The following is an 18,382-nucleotide window of genomic DNA, read 5'->3' on the forward strand; positions in this document are numbered from 1 at the left end:
TTATTTTATATGCATGAATGGATGTCCTATTTTAAAATGTGCTTCTAACCTTTTGTATAAGTGGGCATATCACGTACCACGTAAAATGTTTTGTAATAGTTCAATTATATATTCCATTCGAAAAGGTATGGATTATGATACGATAAATGTTTGTTTTGAAAAGATTTATGATACGTTTCTAAATTGTGAAATATGTTTTCCTAATGTTAAGGACACCATTCATTAACCTCTATACTTTAATATTACCCAATGGGCGTTAGCTCACCCCTTTATTTTATATATATATATGTAGGTGAGCCATCAGGGACCACATTAGAGTTGTATCAAGGTCCGTATCTTTGTCAAGCCGCTCGGGTTACGCCTCTGTGTCGAGGCTTTAACTTTGTATTGGAGAATTATGTATTTTATTGAATCTTATGTATTTGTGTGTGAGATCTATATAAGTTCTGTGATTATGTATATATATGGAAAGTGTATTTAAATGCTTAAATTAATCTAAGTCTTCATGTATGCACAAACTCAATGGACGTTATCTTTATGTTGGTATTTGCTTCCGCTTAAGGCCCCGTATTTGTATAAATATTCATGAAATTTTGTTTTGAGGCCGATGTACAGGCCAGTCATGGACCAAACTTTTAGGGGCAGGTTTGGGTCGTGGTAGTTGACAACGAATCTTCGTAGAGACTAAGTCATTAAGCATGAATCTCTAGTTCATGTGTTGAATAACCATCAACTATTTGAAACAACTCTCAAATGAAAGAAAGTAGTAGCAAGTTAATTCTTAAAATGAGGTTATTACCATGGAAATTAAGCAAAGAAACGCTAAGAACAAGATGATGCAAGCTATATACAAGGACTAATGCTACAACAAATGAACTAATCAAAAATCGAAATGGGTAGGTGTTTGTGGGGTGCTTTGTACTAATGCTACTAACCGTCTGTTTGTTCTCCGTCGAGTAACTGGAGGAAGCGAGACTAGCACGGGCTGACCACCAACAAGGTCTCGAGCTTTCACTACTACAAAATCATGAATAGATCACACTTTTTTTGTGTGATGGATGCTATTTAATCACACTTTTTAAGTTTTATTAAAGTGTGATCTTTAGGAGTGTGATTAAAAAGGGCCATTTTTAATCACACCTTTTAAGTGTGATTAATAATATTTAAATCACACCTTTTAGGTGTGATTAAAAATGATTTCATCACACCTTTTAAGTGTGATTAATAACATTTAAGGTGTGATTAAAAATTATTCCATCACACTTTTTAATTGTGATTAATAACATTTAGATTACACTTTTTAAGTGTGATTAAAAATGATTTCATCACACCTTTTAAGTGTGATTAATAACATTTAAGGTGTGATTAAAAATGATTCCATCACACTTTTTAAGTGTGATTAATAACATTTAGATCACACCTTTTAGGTGTGATTAAAAATGATTCCATCACACTTTTTAAGTGTGATTAATAACTAATAAAATATGTGATAATAAATATTTAGATCACAGATTTTAAGTGTAATTAATATCTAATAAAACATATGATTAATAATGAGATCACACTTTTGTATGCTTTCAAATGCAATACACACTATATATTATATTTTGAATCACCCATATATTGAATGGAATAACGTCATATATTTCATAAATGAAAATTAAATGTTCAAAAGTATATACAAAGGAATTAATAAAAAGTTTTTAACTATGATTACATATATTAAAAATGAAAAAAACTTGAAAAAACTAAGTTCTTGAATTCTTCGACCATATTTTGCATCTCTCTAGGAAATTTCTGACCTGAAAAAATAAAACATAAATTTATTAAAAAATCGCTAGAAGTATATGAATAAACTTACTATTTTTGTAAAGACTATTCTTGTCTTACAAAAAATAAAATCAGACGTTTTCTCATCACACTGACTATTCATCTCCTGTATCAATAGAAAAAGAATAACAACTTTGATTGTGACAAGCATAAAATGTTTAGATTACCATATAGATATGATATATACATAGACACTAATACAAAATCATAAATAGATCACATTTTGTTTTACATTGCCTGCTTCTTAAATATTAATAATCAACAAAATTTATTATCCAATCATCACCTATAATAAGATTATGCTGAAATTTCTTTCTTTGCTCAATGGTTATCCTCTTAGCAATTCAACAAAGCTCACATCATTTCCCAAAGTCATGAATCATGAAATAACTCTCTGTCAGTTTCTTATTTTCAATTGAAAAAAATTGGAAAACAAATATATCATCTGGTAACATGCAGGATGTTTAAAGATAAGTGGCCCAACCACCAAATAACTCGGTCAAATGACATAGCATATTGCAGCCAATATATGATGTCCATTTAAAGAAAAATAAAAATGCAGGAACAAGATTTTAGCCCACATAAGTCGAGTCAACCTACTTGAAGCTGCCCAGACGAAAGAAAGAAGTCTGTCAGAAAAATCATGCTTACAGTATCTGCACAAATAAAGAAATAATAACAGGTTTACATAACAAGGTCCCCAGATTAAAGAAACAACCCTCAAAAGAGTCAAATAGAGTGTACCCACTGTGCATAACTGATAAATAAATCACGTGCCAGTGTTTAGGCCTGTATCATTCCAAATAACTCCAACGATGGCCTCTATGTTTAACAAATGTATGTGGAAAAGACAAATAAATCATAACCCAAGAAAGTGACATTTGTTTGCACTCCACAAATGTTAATGGATTCATCTATTAAAGTATATTAAGGCATACAAATTACTTAAAATAAGTATATATCACAAGTGATACCTTCTGCCGGATATTAAATAAGACAAGATAAACAAGGTCGGTATCACCACTTTCAGTTGCCTTTGTCAGAGCTGTATCCTCCTCCCCAATGCTTAGTAGTAGAGGAACCTGAGACAACGATCAAAATCTCTTACAAAATGACTAAAGCCATCATTCAGTTCTTTAGAGAGACATTTCTCCAACAAAGGATTGAAATAAAGAAAAATAATGAAATAGTGGAAAAGAAAGAAGAACCTACTTGGAAGAATGTGGTTCATGTTCAACAAGCATAACAGCCAATTTACGTCTGCCACTCTTATCTGTATGAGCAGCAACTGCTGCATAAGATATACTTTTGCATATTATCAGCTGGACAAAAACAACAAAAACAAAAAAAATTACTGTCATACTGTACAATTAGATGGCATAGAATGAACATAATCACCACACTTCCAGGCTAAACTAAACAACTACAAAAGATAACACAAACCTTATCAAGTAAAATTTCAAGAAGAGTGATATCAGGAATTGCTAAAGAAGCCATTATCTTTGCACATGGCCAGTGCATTATCACGACTTCTTATACAAACCCAATCAAAGAAAATGAGTATATAAATGATGTCATAGTTTGCAGTTCCAAATACAAGGCAGCAGTTAAGTCGAAACAAAGTCAACTAGTTTTCAATAAGAGTACGTGACACCTAGGCTATGAATGCGTCTCAAATTCCCCTTCAAATAGTTACTAAAAATGATTCCAATTATATGAGAAACCATATCATTGCAAAATTCTCCCACCAGCATTGCAAAGAGCCTCTTTTTCAACATTGAAAAGAGAATAGACCGTTGGCATAGAGTCAAATACTAAACCACTAGCAGTGAACCGAAGAAGTAAAAAAATATTTTAATAGAACTTGAATGAGCTTAGATGGAAAAGTCAGTGTATTTGAGCTACACGATGCTTGGAAATTAACACATGTTTACTAACAGAACTAAAACCAGAGGTATAATCACTTAATTTGCCAATGATTAATATGGACCCGAACCGGAAATGTGTAATATAACATATGTTTATTAACAGAACTAAAACCAGAAACTTGTCAAATAAAATACTTGTCACAAAGTTCTCAATAGCACCTTCACAACTTTTGGCGTCATTGGTACCACTTGTGGGGCATTGAAAGGTTGGATCTGGTATTCCCGATATAGAATTGTCATATTATAGCAGATTTCTTTCATATGGAAAAATACATTAAACCCATTAGTTGATGGTCCATATGAAACAAATGATATTTAAGGAAATATTTTTACAATGATGGACATTGTTAAATACATAGCAACACAATAGTTGAAAGTCCCCATTATTGATCCATTGTTCTGAAAATATGCTCAGTATGATAGGAAAAATTATTGGTTGGTTCCGAGGTGCCATGTAGCAGTATCCCAATAACAACCAATAACTTCTCGCATGATAGTCATGTCCATTTGATTTCAATTGAAATCTACTCTACAAATACTACTAAAAAAAATTGCTCCCGCTATGAAAGCAAATAAAGACTCATCAGCCTATATTTATGGCTTCTAAATAATATGAACTTTTTTGAGTATTCCTGACAAACATGACTGCTGCATTACATTTTTTTGCTAAATACTTTTTTTAGCAAAACAAGAAATCATGCTCCAATTAAGCAATGTGAAGGTATTAGGAGTGAAGTGCATAGCATTTTTTCCACTACACAGTCAAAGTTGCTCTAATACAAGCACTATGACACCAATTACACAAAAATGTCAAGTAAATGTGATCATATCAGCAGTGAACGATGTGAAAGAAACAGAGCTACAAGCTTAAACTTCATTCAAGTATGGAAAACTATTTATAGACGAAAAGTGATCTTCAAAATGTCACTTTTCCTTCAAATAATGCTTTGACCCTAAAGAGTGCATTTAGCCTTCTAGTGAAAACCCTAGAAGGAACCTATTAAGGCCTGATAGACAAGCTATTCATGAAAATTTAAACTCAAGAATAGGATACAATGTTAGTGTCATATAACTTAAATTCTGTTTTGATACTTTGAACTGAGTGCGGCACCCGTTATTGAAGTCTAGTTGGTTTCCTAATTCATGCAACCACAAGTTCTGCATAAAGCTCTATAATTATGTATACATTATCTAATTATTAAATTTCGATATGTTTAATTTCCAGCCAATGGAAAGCCAACTTTGTTAATGGGTTTTTACCAGCTCAATTGCATTTTGCAGTTTCGGTTGGGGAACAAGTACATATATTTTTATGTTAGTACTGTATCACATAATATAAATAATAATTATACAAGACAAGCGAAATTCTACCTCAATTAATTGTGGAAACAAAAACACATTTCAACTCAGGAGAAGTTCAACAGTAGAGTATGGCTATACCAAATGGAAGGAAACTGCATGGATTGAGATGTAGACAATCTCAATAAGACAATTCATACTTGTGACAGTGTATCCGCAATTGCAGTGGGAATGATCCACTTCTAGCAGTGTTCCTCATTAGTCTGCAAACTAAACCACAATACATAGGATTTTTCAAACAGCTCTTTGCTCTATAGGATAAGTATAATGATCCACTTCCAGCAGTGTTCCTCATTTTCCTGCCAAACTAAATCATAATATAGAGGCTTTTCAAACATCTCTTCACTGTATAGGATAAGTACTATAAGCTGCTACAATAGTATGAGAATTGAGAAGACAAGATCTAACTGCACACCTTGTTTTATTTACTCTTACTGCAAGAAGGTAAGGCTTCCTCTTCATTTTAAAAAGTGGTCATTAGCATAACATAACATTATACTTGTAACTCAAGGCATTAAGGCCTTGCTAAAATAAATCTGCAACATTAATCCCATACAATAGTTTATTTGTGATGTGTAACATATATATCACTTAATACTGCACTATTTTGAATAAACTTGTCCATAAACTTCAGCAAGATAGAATATAAAAAATGCTGTACATAACTAGTCAAAGACTAACCCCAAAGATATAACTGTAAGAGGTAGATCCTAGACATAAGTGTTTAGTTATTAATAACAGTAATACTGTAGCTATTTTTAAGTGTTGCTTATACATTGTTTTTCCTCAGACATGACAGATATTCTAATTTCCATTGGAGGAAAAGTTGCTGAATTATTGGTGGAGCTAGTTGAGTGCCAGTTCAGTTATGTGATTCACAGAAAGAAATACATTGAAAATTTGACAATCCAAGTTGAAACTTTAGAGGCTCTGTGAAATGGAGTGCAGAGATCCATTGATCATGCAAAAAGAAATAGAGAGAAATTCGAGAAGATATCAACCACTGGATTTTAAAATTTGATGGGTTCATAGTGGAGGCTAAAAAGTTTTTGGAAGGCGGTTCCGAGTACTGTCACTTAACAATTTGGAAAGGAATCCAAATGATGCATGGTTTTTAGCTAGTTGGACACTGCTCTCATCTATCCTCTACGCAGATCCTAATTGATAAGTAATATAAATAAAACAAACAAAACCCAAACACTACACAAAACTAACCAAAACAAAGCCAGGGCCAGGGACAGAACCATTGCAGCAACAACATTGCAGTAAACCAGCATCTAGTAGCAGCCACCTCACAGTAACATTGCAGAAGCAGCCGCCCAGCAACCAACAGCCACCAGGGCAGCAGCAGCAGCAACAGACCAGCAGCTGCAGCAAAGCCTTATTCCCAACTACTTGGGGCCAGCAACATGACTTTAGATACAGTAATATAAGTCATGCTTCACAAGTCATCTAGCAAATAATCAAAGCCTGCCAGACAAAGTAGCTAACAACCACAACACAGTTGGTGCAAACTAAAGAAAGCATACTAGCTGATCAAGGGGAATCACCTCAAATAATGCTTCTGCTAGCATCGCTATTCGTGAAATACTTGCATGAGTACCAGATTCCTCAGCCATCAATATTGATCCACATGTGCATGTGCCATCAAGGTGAAACGCAGATGGACAAATACTATTTTCAAGATTACCGCTTTCATGGCCACCACGAAGTCTTTCCCAAACTTGCAAAAGTTTTTGGAGCTAGCACTTGGTAAAATTACCCTAATAAAATAAGTAAATAAAAGTGTTGCTGCGTATAGCTTCCACTACAAAATTATTAAAGCCAATAGGTAAACCAATAATGTGAAGAGGGAAAAAAAAAATACATTCTGTTGACTTAAAAATGATTTTTTTTTTTAAAATAAAAAACATTATTGATTTGCTGGTAAAAAAATCCTATAGTCAAATAAGTGTTGCTGTTCTGCCGTATACAGACATCTAAGACCTAACGTCCCCAAAACTTATGTAGCCAATAAAATAAGGTTGCACTCTCACTTTACAGTAGAGATATTGAGAGGTATGAGATATCTTAAGCATTTAATGAAATAATGTCTAATATTAAGTATGAAATGCATGATGGCTTCATCAAGGAACAAAGATACAACGAGTGGAGCTACTCTTAATGCGTCAAAAAAAGATATGCATTAGCCAAAAGAATACAAAATCAATTCAAAATGGATGGGGGTATTAGTCAGAAGAGAGTACTTAAAAGCCTACCTCAGATGTTGAATGCCAACGTTGTTCATTCATGCTATGAGTTCTACTTTTCGTGTACCCGGAATCACCACCAGCCTCATCATCAAAGAAATCACCACTAAAATTAAGGAGCCATCTGTCATGAGATCGTAGGCCATCATTATTATCATCAACAGTCGAGAAAACAAATGTTTGGGAATCAATAAGCCTTCTAGAACTAATTTTCAAAAATAAAAAAAAATAAATAAGAATGATCCTAATAAATTTAGTAATGTTAGTGATTCAAAAACAATATTAAAAATTTATGTCAATATTGTATAAATTTTTTAGCAATATATAATTTTTTTTATAGAATTCCAATATTTTTGTAGTAAATTAGACTGTGAAAAGTGGTCAATGTGACAAAAGTGGTCATTGTTGAGTGGTCATTGTTGATGCCTTCATTTCAAGAACCACAATGTATTGCCACAACAATAGCCATCATTACCACCACCATTTAGGCACTACCCTAACCCAACACCACAAATGAACTTCAGTATTACAATATCACTTCTTCAAAGTAAGACACCTCACCCTACCTTTGGCAACTCATAATCATTTACAAACACTAAGATAACCACAACAGTCAACGAGATATGAAACCTTTAACCCCTCTCACAATTACTGCCACTGCAATTCTACCTAGCATAAAGATACCATTTTGGAACCAAGTTTTATACTTTTACGGGAATTGTAACTACGTTTTATACCATATGACAAGTTCCAATGAAATCCAAAAATTATATGAGATAATGAGCATCAAGAACAAAGAGTTTAACTCCATTTGCATGCTGAAGACAACCAAGAGCAACTACCATTCCCAAAGTACAGATGGCACATTGAATTCCATGATAGTAAGTAAGAGAGAATACACATAATCAACCAGCATAACTTCAACCTAATTGGAAAGCTCAAAAATCCACAATCAGAGTGCTGTGTTACATTTTTCAGATATGTTTAATTTTTCTCAACCAACACAGATCACAAAACAAAACAAAATTCAGTGTCTCCATTTAGAATTGAATTTAAATTCATTCAAGTTCGCAGCAAGAAGAAAAAAATTAACGACAATACATTTGTAACAAAACGAAAATGTAATACAAGAATATAGCTTTCGCCTTAATTCAACCAAAATAATTGCATTGTCATGACAGGACGAAGACTGAAAAAAATTTCAAATTTTGGTTTTTTGTTTCTGTTACTATTTTCATCGAAAACAAACAGAGGCGCGAATGAATTAAATCAATCACGATTTTTCACAATGAAAATATAGTTCCAAAATACTTTTGTTTAAGTTGCTAACAATTTAATGCATTTTTACAAACATCATCACAATTCAAAGAACATAATTAGATTTATAAATCTAATGCCAAAACAATATGACATGTTTTACACCCTAGAAGCAAAAAGTATGGCTCCAAAATACTACACTAATCCATGTAAAAAGCCCAATGCCTAAGAATATTCATCGATAATTTCATTACTTGTCAACTGAAATATATAAAAAATAAAATAAAATAAAATAAAATTTTAGCAAGCCTCATTTCAAATGTAAAAATACCAAATCTGTAAGAGCCAAGAAAGATTGGAATCAGAATTCTGAGAGAACCCTACACAGAGAAAAGAGGGGGAAAATCAGAGAGAAGAGGACTTTACAAGAGGGACAATTTCAGATAGAGAAAATAGGGTTTCAGGAGAGGAAGGGTTTCAGAAATAATCAATTGAGAGAGGAAAACCTTCAGATTTTCTAATTGTTCTTCAAATTCTTTTCTCTTTCTTTGTTGGATTAGGGTTTTAGGTAGAGTGAAATTGCCCACAGCCACTTCAATCACACCGCCAATTGCACCGAATGCGAGAGTGAGAGCGAGAGAGAACCAAAACAAGGGTTTTAGGAAGAAGGAAGAGAAGAGAGATGAGATGAGTGCCTTACCGTCGAACTAGTCTGGCCGCCGAAAAGAAGAGTGTACCATTTGCTTCTCACAGCAAGATCCTTTCTCTGTTTTGTGTAGGTCGACACAACGTATGGCTTTGAAGAACCTCGAAAGGGCTTCGGGACTTCCGTGTTTGCCTCTCAATCTCCACCGATTCAATTGATAGTAGAACTTTGAAGAACAAGGGTTTGAAGAACCCTTTCCCCTTCCAAACAATTCACTGTCTTTCTTCTCCCTCTCATTCTGATATGCCACTTATGATTAGAACCCATATCAGTGTCTTGTATGTCGATGTGTTGCGTAAAAAATCAATTTTGTTACACAGTGTATGAATTAAAAGATAAAATTATATAAAAATAATAAGTTTATTTTTTCACCCAATTTTTTTTTTTTTATAGTTTTTTAGGAAAAAAACATTTAACTAATAATGAGTCGTTCTGTCATTCATGGGTAGAATAGTGGTGCAGATTTGAAAATTGTATATTTTATATAAAAATTAAATTGAAATATTTTATATAATTACATTTATTTAGGGAGTGTGATTAAATATATATATATATATATATATAATTACACTTATTTAAAAAGTGTGATTAAAAAGTAATAATATATATATAATCACACTTTAATTAGAATGTGTGATTAAAAAATATATATATAATCACACTTATTTAAAAAGTGTGATTAAAACGTAATAGTGTATATATAATCACACTTTAATTAGAAGGTGTGATTAAAAAATATATAAATAATCACACTTTAATTAGAATGTGTGATTAAAATATATATATATATATATATAATCACACTTTAATTAGAAGGTGTGATTAAAAAATATATAAATAATCACACTTTAATTAGAATGTGTGATTAAAAAAATATATATATATATATAATTGCACTTGTTTAAAAAGTGTGATTAAAAAGTAGTAGTATATATATAATCACACTTTAGTTAGAAGGTGTGATTAAAAATATATATATATAATCACACTTAATTGAAAAGTGGCATAAAAAATAAATATTATCACACTCAATCAAATTAAGTGTGATTAAAACATCAATCTAATTTTTTTTTATCACACTTCCAATAAAAGTGAGATCTTTTTTTTTTGTCAAAGTGTGATCTTTAACTATTTTTGTAGTAGTGTTTGCACAGTCTGCCGAAACGAGTCCACACAACTTGGGGAATATCGGGTCTTTTTGAAGCTATGATAGTTAACTACCTAGCAAAAAGAAAGAAAGAAAAACAAAACCAAAAATCGGACAGCACTTCGGCCCCAATTCACAATAGTCAAGACACATAACTGAACTGTAATCCCCATTGGACTTTGTTCTCAAACTCATACTGATATGAACCATCCTGTATAGCTTCACTGTAAAAACGCATATCAAGTAAAAGAACCAAAACACCCCTATGAGGGGTAAGGTTACCCTGTCCTAGATTTTTGGCATGATCTATGTTGCACTATTTCAAACAATGAGTTTCACAACATCCTACGAATGGGTGGCATCCTGTCCTAATTTGGAATAGTCACTATTGCTTCACTATATGCAACTAGGTCAAATGGTCAGAAAGGTACCTCAGCAGGAATACCTAATATACCTCTCACACCTAACACCGAAAAGTGAAAGGAGGATCAAGCGGTACTGCGGTAATCCAGATCCAAGGTTTGTGTTCCCAACATGGCAGAGCCCATGACCGGTCATCCTTTTGGCAAGCTTTTTAGGCAAGCCTCCGACAAACCGTCCAAGAATAGCAGTCGGCATACACAGTGACTTAAGCGCACCAATGCAAATGCAATGCAAAGAACATATGAGTGTAAATAAAAATTCACATCATGAGTTTCAAGTCAAGTTTTCTAAATCCCCAGCAGAGTCGCTAGAAACTGAAGCCCAACTTTCCACACTCGTTTCAGAAGGTGAATAGCCCTACAGTTCGGACTCCACTTGTGGTTTTGAATCTGATTTCACAAAGTGCAATGTGAAATAGTGAAAATATAAATGAGTCCAAATCCGGCAATTCTTTTGAAAAATCGATGTTTGAATCAAATGCGAAAAAAATGAACTCCTTTGCCAGATTTTAGATTTGCCACCTAAATATTTTTGTGAAATTTAGGAAACCCAAGACTCGTGCCAAAGGCCATTTGTCAACCCCCAAACCCGTCCCTAAAAGTTTGGGCATGACTTATTCAGAAACGGACATGTAACCTGGTAACATAACATACAAGGCCTTATCGGAAGCACAAAAAAAATGGAAATAATGAAACAAATAAACTCCATTGAGCTACTTCTACATGTCAGGATCTCATTCATCACATGCATTATAGTAGATAGATAAAGTTCCAACTATAACCCGGAGCATATACATACACATTTACAATGCCAGCCCCATGATTGGGCGTATACAAAAAACGAACATGAAAGTATATACAACAACCTTAGAGGGACACCCATAAGCAAGTCAACATCTTAACAACTTGACAAAATAAATGGCTTATACAGTGCCTGGACATACGAAGGTTGATAAAAGAAAGCGGGCGTCTTGGCTAGGACTGACCACCTGATTGGTGGCCTACAAAAACAGACATAATGGAGAGTGAGCCGGGCTCAGTGAATAGTAATACATAAATAAAATGATGCTTAACTTGAAACATAATACATGTCAATGCAATAGTCTGATTCTGTGCTAAGTACATAACGGCCTTAGGCCCAATCTTGCAATATAAACTTGATGGCTATAAGCCCTTGAAATGTGGTGGCACGAGGCCCTTGAAACATTGGCATAAAGCCCTTGAAACTTGTTTGACCTTGTAGTATATTCAAACTTGTAACATATACTTGAAACATACCTGAGCATACTTGAACATCATTCATTAATTCAAACGGAACATATTATAACTAGAGCGTTTCTTGTTGTATCATGTCATTATCGTACGCTTAACAAAATAACTTCAAATTCATATGGATACACATAGCTACTCTTATATTTACTCAGAATCTATTCTTCAAGAATGAACATAAATTCTTTTAGGTAAATGACTTAATTCACGTGCTCTATTAATCAATAGTATACACCGTTGTTTAATCGTTCTTATATGTTAACATAGTTGCCTTGCCTTGTAATTAATAGAGTCCTAATGGTAACCGTTACATCATTCTCACGAATTGACATAATTAACATAAAGTTAACAGGACAAAGTAAGCACATTTTCATTAGATCACAGATGACTTTATCGGTTTCACAATTCCACAGTTCGGCCCTTGGCCTGAGGGGTGCACACATTCACGATAGCCTTTAGGTTTCATAGATTCACAACTTATCACATCGGCCTTCGGCCCTTTGGATTCACAAATTCACAAGTTTGGCCCTTGGCCTCATAGCTTCATAATTTCACAAATGGCCCCTGGCCACATAGGTTCATGGTTCACAAATGGCCCCTGGCCACATAAATTCACAAGTCGGCCCTGGGCCTCATAAATTCACAAGTCGGCCCCCGGCCCCATAAATTCATATATACATAAATTAGCTTTTGGGTTTCATAGGTTCACAATTCGGCTCTTGGCTTCATAGTTTCACAATTCACAATTCGGAAATTCATACTTCACAAATGGCCCTCGGCCACATCGTTTCATATTTCACAAGTTGGTGATCCATACTTCACAAATTCGAGGTGCATATTTCACAAATCCTTTTTGATGTTTCCATAATTTCACAATGTTCCTCATGTAGCATACACCTTTGATGTTTCCATAATTTCACAATATTTACGTAGCATATATAACATACATGTCAACATAATTCTTATGACGAAGATCATAACGTCAATAACAATAATCATTAACGGTTAGAGATACATCGAAGTACTACTACTCACAGTGCTACAACGGAGTGCTTGGCCCTCCTGAAGTGTGCCCTGTACACATATATAACTTAGTCATTAGTTCTTTTTCCTTCCCTCATTATTCTTCACAAGCCTACCATTATCCATCCATTATACCACAATTTCCTCCATCTCAATATATCTATATATAGAAATAGAAGATTACCATTCTTGCAAACACAATATGGAATTTATAATCAATCACCTCGATTTCAAGATAGGAAGGAATTATATGGACATCTTCCACATTTTTCAAAAAATAAATCATTCTCTTGATTTTAATAACTAAGCAAGCCCACAAGTATTTAGCAAAATAATTTGGGATTAACCCATTTTGGAAAACTCCACATTTTAGGTCACAAAAATCAAAGTCAACATAGTCAATACCATCTCACATAATCACTACAATTCAACATAAGCAACATGATTCAACTCAACATCATTAAATATAATTTAACATAATCCAAGAGAAATTCTTAAATTCCATTTCAACATTTCATAACCGAGTTTATGTCATCTATATCATTAATAAATCATTTCCTCCAATTTCCTTCTCATTATAACATGATTTACATTGCTCATAACAAAATTCATTCGCAAATTTTAAACATAATTTTCAAACATAAACAAATTCCAATTAAACTTGTACATAGATAATTCAAACTACCAATTTCATGATTCAACTTTCAATTTGGGCCAAATCATTGATTATCATCAAAAATCAACCTAGGGTTTCTAGAAAAACCTAGAAATTTCAAGAAAAATTCAAACTTCTTAACCCATTATTTTTTCTTCCAATTTTCCCCTTGATTACATATCCTAGGTTCAAAATCCATAATCTAAACCCAACAATAAAACCCCAAATTCTTCAAATCCGAAATCCCCAAATTTCCATAATATAACCCTATATGCCCAAAATGTAGATTTTGCATTTATGTACTCCAAAATACCAAAAATCTATCTATATATGTAAGCATTGAAGGAGAACTAGGACCCCTACCTCAAGATTGAAAGCAAGGAAGCTAGGTCAAGAGCATCACTTCAAAATTCCAAAATCCAATCGGTTGAAAATGTTGATCTTCACTTGTTCTTCATTGTTGATGCAAAATCCATGGTTGATTTGTTGATAAAAGTAGAGGAAATCAAGGTTTTTAGGGCTAAGTTTTCAGACATGGAAGAGGGGAGAAGAAGAGAGGAAAAGAAAATGTAAGAAATGGTCCAAAAATCACGTTTTTGAGCTGCTGTCCCGCACAGCCCGCACGTGCGGCGCTATTCCCCGCATGTGCGGCGCTATTCCCCGCATGTGCGGCTCTGCTTCCAGCACAGATATGAAAACTTCAAACGGGTATAACTCTCTCATCGGGACTCCTTTCTAGGTCGTTCTTGTGTCCAAATTGAAGCCCCGGAAACAAGCTTTCCAATGGTTCCAACCTCACATTCAAATTCTAAGTATGGAAGGAGAAAAGGGCAAAAGAGTGACGGCTGGTCAAAAATTCAAACTCAAATTTGGGACTTTTTATCTAATCTTATCTATATATCTTGTTAAGGCTTCGATCAAGGTTCCAAACATCATCCAAGGGTCCTCAATTATACTATTTAAAGTTCACTTGCCAACCCATCAATATCAAGAGTCCGATAACCATACAAATTTTAAGGTGACAGGCACCACTATATATCAATCCAATGTGGATTTAAAATCCGAGTCGTTATACCATTAGTCCGTTATCACCAAAGTGTCTCGGCTCAGGAACTTAGGTACGAGAGGGGAAGGTCATGAATTGAGCATCCCCCTCGCCCGATCAAGGATTGGCCTCTACTAATCATGATGTGTTTCTTATTTACATTATATGCTCTTGTTCCGATTTATTAGCTAATATTACTATGTGATGCGCACACAAAGTATAGACTAATATTTGCAAGAATTGGAACATTTGATCTCATGTTTTGTTTTGAAATTGTTTTGTGAATTTGCCAGTTGAAAAAGTGGGCTAAAATGGACATTTAATCAAACCATTCCAGTTCAACCAATTAGCCTTCATCCACAAGCATTCAAGCAGTTATATCATTTAAGCAATTGGACATGGCAACACAAACATTCGATGCAAGATGCTAAAATGATAAAAGCCCACCTAGTACTCCGAGCCAAAAAAAGATGAAAGAGTTAGCAAAAGATACATGTTCCTAATTCATGCAATATGACTAATCCAATACACACATTATGTATTTTATAGGCTCGGCTATGAACATGGCATATGATTTCATTTAAGACATGCGAGAGAGCACGTATTCAAGAAAATGAATTTGGACATTGATGCCGGGTTAGTATGATGAGCCGAACCTTATATGCTTGCAAGGCAAATGGATGTGAGACATAAGAATGCTAATGAAACATGATGCCATGTACTAACCATCGTAAGCAACTAAGTAAAAAGGAAAAAGATATGGGGTTGGAAAACATACACGTTATTACAACATTGCCCTTATGCAAGAGGATGCGAATCAAAGTCCGAAGAGTCTGAATTAAACTAATTATTACAAAACCGAATGAATGAATAAATAAGCAAGGCTAATTAACTAGCTAACTATGCTATTACGACAAGGATAACCAAGATAAATAAACTAGCTATCCAAGCTAAGTAACTACAACAATTACAAAGGGATAATAATAATTACCACAATTAATAATTAACGAAACTAATTATAATAAACAACATTAAATTAAATTAATTACAATGATCATAATGTAAGTGAGATTGTGGAAGGGTTGCATGCATGCACATGCACAATGTTCAAGAACAACCCTGTCTGCCCCAAGCTTGCTCTGTTTCACCTCAGCCACTACCCTATGTTTTCCGCAAAAATACACTGCTGACCAAACTTTAAGGGTTGGCCGGCCCTCAATGAAGCCTGGCCGGGCATAGAGAAAGCCGGTCGTGCCTCAATTTTGTGCAAAACTCTGTTTTGTGTTCTGAAGTGAAAACAGTGCAGACAGAGTTGTTCAAGCTCTGTTTGTCCCTTTTTTCCTTCTCTATCATGGGAAAGCCTCAAGAGAAGGCTAGAATTGTTTCCAAAACCATCAATGGGAAAATTGATTGCTTGATGATTTTGGATACAATTTTGGACAAAAATCAATGAAATACAATGGATATGACCACCCCTCACTCTTATCATGGAATGAACTCAAAGAGGGTGGTAGAGACATTTCAAGAATCATCAAAACGCCATGAATTAGCACATGATCATTCTTGACTTGATTAACTTGGCATACTATCCAGCCAAGCCTAAGCAAGATGACTCATTTTCTTTAAGTGTGTTGGTTGCTTTTAAACTAATTCTTTTAGTCATTTCTATTCTTTAGTCCATTTGTCCAAAGTGATGATTAAGTCCTCTAAAAGGAGAGAAGCATCAAATGGGAAGTAATTCTCAACATGAAAGAGAGATTGCACCATTGACAATGAATCTCCGTAGAGATTAAGCCATTAAGCGTGAATCTCTAGTTCATGTGTTGAATAACCATCAACCATTTGAAACGACTCTCAAATGGAAGAAAGCAGTGGTAAGTTAATTCTTAAAATGAGGTTATTACGTTGAAAATTAAGCAAAGAAAGGCTAAGAACAACAAGATGCAAGCTATATACAAGGACCAATGCCACAACAAATGAACTAATCAAAGCTTGAACCAATTAAATAGAGTAGGATAGCCCTAAAACAGTCTATAATAAGCCCAAAATAGTGGCTGAAAATGTTTAAAAAAAAAAAAAAAGAGAGCTCACAAGCTAAGCAAAAGCAAAGACACTAAAGGTATGTAAACAAAAAAAACAAGGAGGGATGGCCAACCCCCCCCCCCCCCCCCCAAATTTCAAGACTTCAAATCATGTTTTTGGCCTTAGTTCAACTCCGAAAATCAGTTCAAAAAGCCAAAGAAAAAGAGTGTAAAAGAACAAAGGGTTTAGCTACAAAAATAGGTGCAAGTAAGGGTGTTAACCTTACCATCTTTGGTAGCTTGTCCAAACCCAAGTTCCAACACCTAAAATGGCTACAAAACAACCCAAGAACACAAGGAATAGGTAGAAATGAAGAAAGCAAAAGCAAGAACAAAAGTTACAAGCTTATACCTCTCAAAATGGAGTAAGCTTTTGTTGATGATCAAACTCACTCTTGGCACACTCTCAAGCTTGAATTATGCTTCTCAAGGGTCAACTAAGGCTCTAAGATGTCAAGGTTGTGTATGGTGTATATAGATGATACAAGGTTGATAGGTTAACTCAAAGGTAGCTTGCAATGGAAGAATGGGGAAGGAGGAGTGTAGACGTCCCCCCGAACGCCCCGGGAGGGTTAAGCTCCCGTTCCGTTCGTTTGGGGTCACTACAGCTCGGACTCTCGAATGTCACGGTTCTTAATCTGAACCAAAGAGTCCAAATCCGGCAAATCGTTTTGAGAAACAAATTTTTGAAAAGAAGTGCCAAACATGGACTGCTTTGCCAGATACAGAGTCGCCACCTAAATATTTTATTTTGGGAAATTTAGGAAACCCTGACTCGGTGCCAAAAGGCCACGTGTCCGTCATCACCAAAGTTGCCTCGGCTCGGGAACTTGGGTACGATTGGGGAAGGTCACTTCGTGAGCACCCCCGCTCGCCCGGTCATAGACCGGCCTCTACTAACCATGATATCAATTTTTGAAAACATTGTGAGTTCTTATTCCGGTTTATTAGCCTAGGTTACTATGTGATGCGCACAGCAAACAAGTATAGACCAGATCACCTGGATTGGAACAAAACACTTCTTGTTTGTTTTTTAAAATGGTTTGCTACCCGCAGGTAGGCTTGAAACATTTGATGATTTATTCCAATTCAGATAACCCAACCTTCACCCACAGGCATTCAGGCAGTTATATCAGGTAAGCACATAGCCTCATGGTAAGCATGCTATCATGGCATTCACTCACACGCATGCAAGGATGCTAAAGCATAAAAACTTACCGAGTACTCCAAGCCAAAATAGACACTTATTAGAAATCATGCATGAATCCTAAGTATACAGAAATGCCTAATGCAACACATGCAGAATGCAATTATAGCAGGCTCGACTATTCTAAAATGGTGTATGAAATGCTACAACTATCATGTATTCAACTTTGAAATCGAAAGTACTATGCAGTTAGTATGATGCGCC

The 18,382-nt window shown here is 34.6% G+C and overlaps 1 protein-coding gene across 27 annotated transcripts; it reads right to left on the reverse strand.

Annotated features, from left to right (window-relative positions):
- Positions 1-1,623: 1,623 nt before the first annotated feature.
- LOC114278678 (protein VACUOLELESS1) lies at positions 1,624-9,870 on the reverse strand. Of its 27 annotated transcripts, XR_014339410.1 has the most exons (9): positions 9,130-9,750; positions 6,333-7,490; positions 5,198-5,424; positions 3,274-3,362; positions 3,043-3,152; positions 2,805-2,912; positions 2,579-2,652; positions 2,431-2,486; positions 1,624-1,802 (listed from the first exon to the last, which is right to left on the reverse strand). XR_014339410.1 is itself a non-coding variant. In XM_082886235.1 (8 exons), the coding sequence occupies exons 5-8, from the start codon at positions 5,253-5,255 to the stop codon at positions 2,857-2,859; spliced, it is 282 nt and encodes a 93-aa protein (XP_082742361.1). In that variant the 5' UTR covers positions 5,256-5,424; positions 6,333-6,880; positions 7,376-7,490; positions 8,955-9,003; positions 9,130-9,803; the 3' UTR covers positions 2,213-2,856. The 27 variants fall into 27 exon arrangements, 12 of the variants coding, with proteins under 12 accessions (XP_082742361.1, XP_082742365.1, XP_082742364.1 ...); XR_014339406.1 differs by lacking the exon at positions 2,579-2,652 and having other exon boundaries at positions 3,043-3,121; positions 9,130-9,866; XR_014339403.1 differs by having other exon boundaries at positions 2,579-2,912; positions 3,043-3,121; positions 9,130-9,803.
- Between the last annotated feature and the right edge of the window lie 8,512 nt (positions 9,871-18,382).

The sequence above is a fragment of the Camellia sinensis genome, chromosome 9 (genome assembly GCF_055761805.1).
Source record: "Camellia sinensis isolate YWXY chromosome 9, ASM5576180v1, whole genome shotgun sequence".
Taxonomy (NCBI): Eukaryota; Viridiplantae; Streptophyta; class Magnoliopsida; order Ericales; family Theaceae; genus Camellia; species Camellia sinensis.